General features: G+C 42.3%; 1 protein-coding gene across 1 annotated transcript in view; it reads left to right on the top strand.

Moving 5' to 3' along the window:
- Positions 1–368: 368 nt before the first annotated feature.
- Positions 369–3,867, top strand: part of LOC110300145 (beta-defensin 9-like) — a 9,346-nt gene continuing 5,847 nt past the window's right edge. Inside the window, exon 1 of the mRNA XM_021170213.1 lies at positions 369–384. Coding sequence (XP_021025872.1) covers positions 369–384 — 16 coding nt within the window. The remainder of the gene's footprint in view (positions 385–3,867) is intronic.

Below are 3,867 nucleotides of genomic sequence, written 5' to 3'. Positions count from 1 at the left end.
AGGAATCCAGGTTGGCTTTGCCTATTAAAGAAAAGGTTATCTGGGAAACATCTTGCAATGGAACCAATTGAAAGGACACTCTGCTNCCACTGCTTCNATAAAACAGAGCTTGGAGCTTCATCTTTGATCTTCAATGCCCAAGCAANCACTACAGCAAGTGGAGGGTGGTGTGGACCTGAAGAACAAAGCCATGGGAAGCTGGTACAAACTGCAATATCTGATTGTAAGAGAGTAACAAAATGTTCTGGGTGAGGATCAGAGGCTAGAAAGAATACACTTGGCATTCCAGAATTACTGTCAAATGAGAAAAATTAAATAAACAGAGGAGGAAATTTTGAGTAAATAGGTAAAATTCTAAAATATAAGAGATGAGGGGGGAAAAAGGTAAGTATACACACTCAAGAAATTCCCTAGTAGTGAAACAAAGTAGGAAAAGGTGGGGGAAAGTAGTTTAAAATCTAAGAACTCTTGTTGGAAATGTGTGTGTGTGTGTGTGTGTGTGTGTGTGTGTATAAAACTGTAAAACAGAGAAAGAAAAGGAAATACCACGGGCAATGGGCAGCAGACAGCTACAAACTTACAAAACAACACACAAGGCGTAAAGATGTCACTCAGATGGCAGAGTGCTTCTCTAGCCTCTGAGTCCTGGCTTTGATCCCCAGCTCCACAATGATACAACATTATGGTATGTATAGCAATCGATAGTGGGTTGAGGCAGGAGGATGACAAGTTGAAGATCATCTTAAACTACATAGGAAGTTTGAGGTCTTCCTGGATTACAAAAACCCTTGTCAGAAAAACACAGCAGCATAAACTAACAAACACAGGCTAAAAGAAAAGGTTTTATACTTTCTAAGGAAATATTAAAAATGGAGTCTAATTGGATTTAAGGCTGCTCAACAGGAGGAAAGTATGTCTGGCTCTAGAAACCTATTCATCTACCCAGGACTACAGAGACCATAGACCCTATAGGAGGAGCTAGTGACACCACTTTCTTAAACCTCTAATTTTCACCCATGTATGCTACATCCTAACTGACTCCCTGTGTTGGAGAGAGACAGTGTACATGTTAGGTGATGCTGTTTCATGAGGCCATGTGGAGAAGGACAGCAGCAAGGCAAGTGCCCAAAGGCTCACAGTGTTAGGGCTCCAGTTTATTAAGAAAGTTTAAGCTGGGCAGGACTGGGAATAAGATCTTCCCTGCAAGTGGAAGTCTATGGTGAATCTGGGATTCCTTTTATTCTAAGTTTGTGTAAAGTGTCCAAAGTATGAAAAATTATAGTAATATCTAATTCATAATAATGTGAAGGCTTGGGAAGGATAACTGACTTCCCTTGAGCTTGGTCCTCAGGTGATTATTGGTGATGTGATTAATGAGTAGAAATGCCTAAAGTGCCATGACTGGGTAAGAGTCCTGGGAAAGGTCAAAGCACTCCAAAGATAGGGCATGCACACTGAGGGCACAAGTGTCCTGCCTGAGGCAAGAGTCAGAGCTAATTTGNAAAGATCCTTTCCAGTAACATTTTTGGTCTAGTATATTGCTCTAACAAAGCCTGACCAATGACTAACAGAAAGCCTCAAAATANTTTCTTTTCCTACCACAGCAACTAGAAGACNATGGTAATACAAGGCCTTCTGGAGACATTGCTCACCCAGTCAATTCTTCCATGGACCTTTTTATGTATATTCGTCTCCCATTTTCTTCACTACAGAAGAGTTTGCCATTCCTTACTTTTTGGAATATGTGGCATTGTTTTTTATCCTGTTCCAGTTATTACCCCAAACATCTCCTTTGGCTTTAGTCCTTCATCCCATAACCTCATAGCAGCCCTGGTCCAGANCACATGATGCTTGACAGCTCTTTCCTTCCAGCTGCTCCCTCAGCTGAAATGGCCAGTAACTAAGAATGTGGGACACAGTGTTGTAAATATGTATATGTTGTAAATAATGTAAAGATGTCAATCTCAGTTGGACAATGTTGCCAACTGCTTTGGTTTCTTAGAATATTGGGAATAATNCTACCCACGACTCAATTCTACCACTCCTGGGCATATACTCAAAAGATGCTCCAGTATACAACAAGGACAGTTGCTCCGCTATGTTCATAGCACTTTTACTTATAATAGCTGGAAACTAAAAACAACATAGATATCCCTCAACAGAAGAATGGATAAAGTAAATAAGATTAATCTACACAATGGTATATTATTCAGCTATTAAAAAATAAGCACAGCATGAAATTTGCAGGCACATGAATAGAACTATCACCCTGAGTGAGGTAACCCAGACCCAAAAGGACAATGCATGATATGCTCTCACATATAAGTGAATATTACCCATAAACTACAGGATAACTATGTTATACTGAGCAAATCCAAAGAAGCCAGATAACAAGGAAGGCCCAAGGAAGGATGGCTGAATATTTCTCAGAAGGGGAAATAAAACAGAAAACAGAGGTTGATAGAGGGAAGCAACTGGGTGGGAAAGGGAGTGAGGAGGGGGATAGGGATGATGATCAGGTATGGGGAGGGGTGAGAGTGCTGGGAGTGAGAATGGAAATCTGTAGGACAAATACTTGGGACTAGCCAGAGAACTGGGATAGGGAAGGCTACTTGGAGTTCATGGGGGNGACCCTAGTTAAGACTCTTAGCTTCTTGGGATATGTNAACTGAGGTGGCCACGTCCTGTATCCAAGTAGGACTTCCAGCAGAGATAGGGGCCATCCACAACACCTTCAACTCAAAATTTCTCCTACCTACCCTATGCACAGGAATAAATGGGGAGCAGAGATTGAGCAAATGGCCAACCAATGTCTGGCCCAACTTGAGACCCATCCAATGTGATAGAGCCAACTCCTGACACTATTCATGATACTCAGCTATGTTTGTCCACAGGAGCCTAGCATAACTGTGTCTAAGTGGCTTTGCCTAGCAGCTGAATAGAAACAGATACACAGATACACATCCAAGCATTAGATCAAGTTCAGAAGTCTTGTAGAAGAACAGGGGTGAGAATTGATGGAGCCAAGGGGGTCTAGGATACACAAGAAAACCTACAGAGTCAACTAACTCGGTCTTATGGGAGTTCGTAGAGACTGAACCATCAATCAAAGAGCATGCACAGAATAGACCTAGGACCCTAGACATTTGTACTAGATATGCAGCTTGGCTTTCATGTGGGTCCCCTAAGAACTGGAGTTGGGGCTATCTCTGAGTCCATACCTGCCTTTGGATCCCATTCCCCTGGCTGGGCTGCCTTGTCTGGACTCAGTGAGAGAAGATGTGTTTAGTCCTGCTGTGAGTGNATATCCCAAGGCAGGGTGGTAGCCAAGGGGGATTTCCCTTTCTCTGAAGGCAAGGGGAGGGCTTTGGGGGGAGGAATGATTTGGAAGAGTGTGACTGGAAGAAGAGGAGAGAAGGGGCACAAAGTGAATTAATTATTAACTAATTAATTAATCAATTTAAAAAGAGGTGCATCAACTGCTGCTGAGAAAGAACTCTCATCCCTCTATCAACTAAGCTCCTGTTCAGAGAGGGGTAGCTGAGNTACCTTGTAGGAACACTAGGTTGTCAGGCTTCTTCCTCTTATAGGCTTTCTTTTTCATTTTGGCCTGAATGATACTAGCAGATGCTACACTGACAGAGAACATTCAGATTCTCTACCCTGAAAGTTACAACAATCCAGGCAAGGGGCAAAATAGGGCTTCAAGAATGAAAGCATCTGGCTATTATAAATAAGACTCCTATGAACATAGTGGAGCATGTGTCCTTCTTACCGGTTGGGACATCTTCTGGATATATGCCCAGGAGAGGTATTGCTGGATCTTCCAGTAGTACTATGTCCAATTTTCTAAGGAACCACCAGACT

The sequence above is a fragment of the Mus caroli genome, chromosome 8 (assembly GCF_900094665.2).
Source record: "Mus caroli chromosome 8, CAROLI_EIJ_v1.1, whole genome shotgun sequence".
In the NCBI taxonomy this organism is placed as follows: domain Eukaryota; kingdom Metazoa; phylum Chordata; class Mammalia; order Rodentia; family Muridae; genus Mus; species Mus caroli.
Note: the sequence above shows the minus strand (reverse complement) of the source record. Positions and strands in the feature narration are given on the sequence as shown.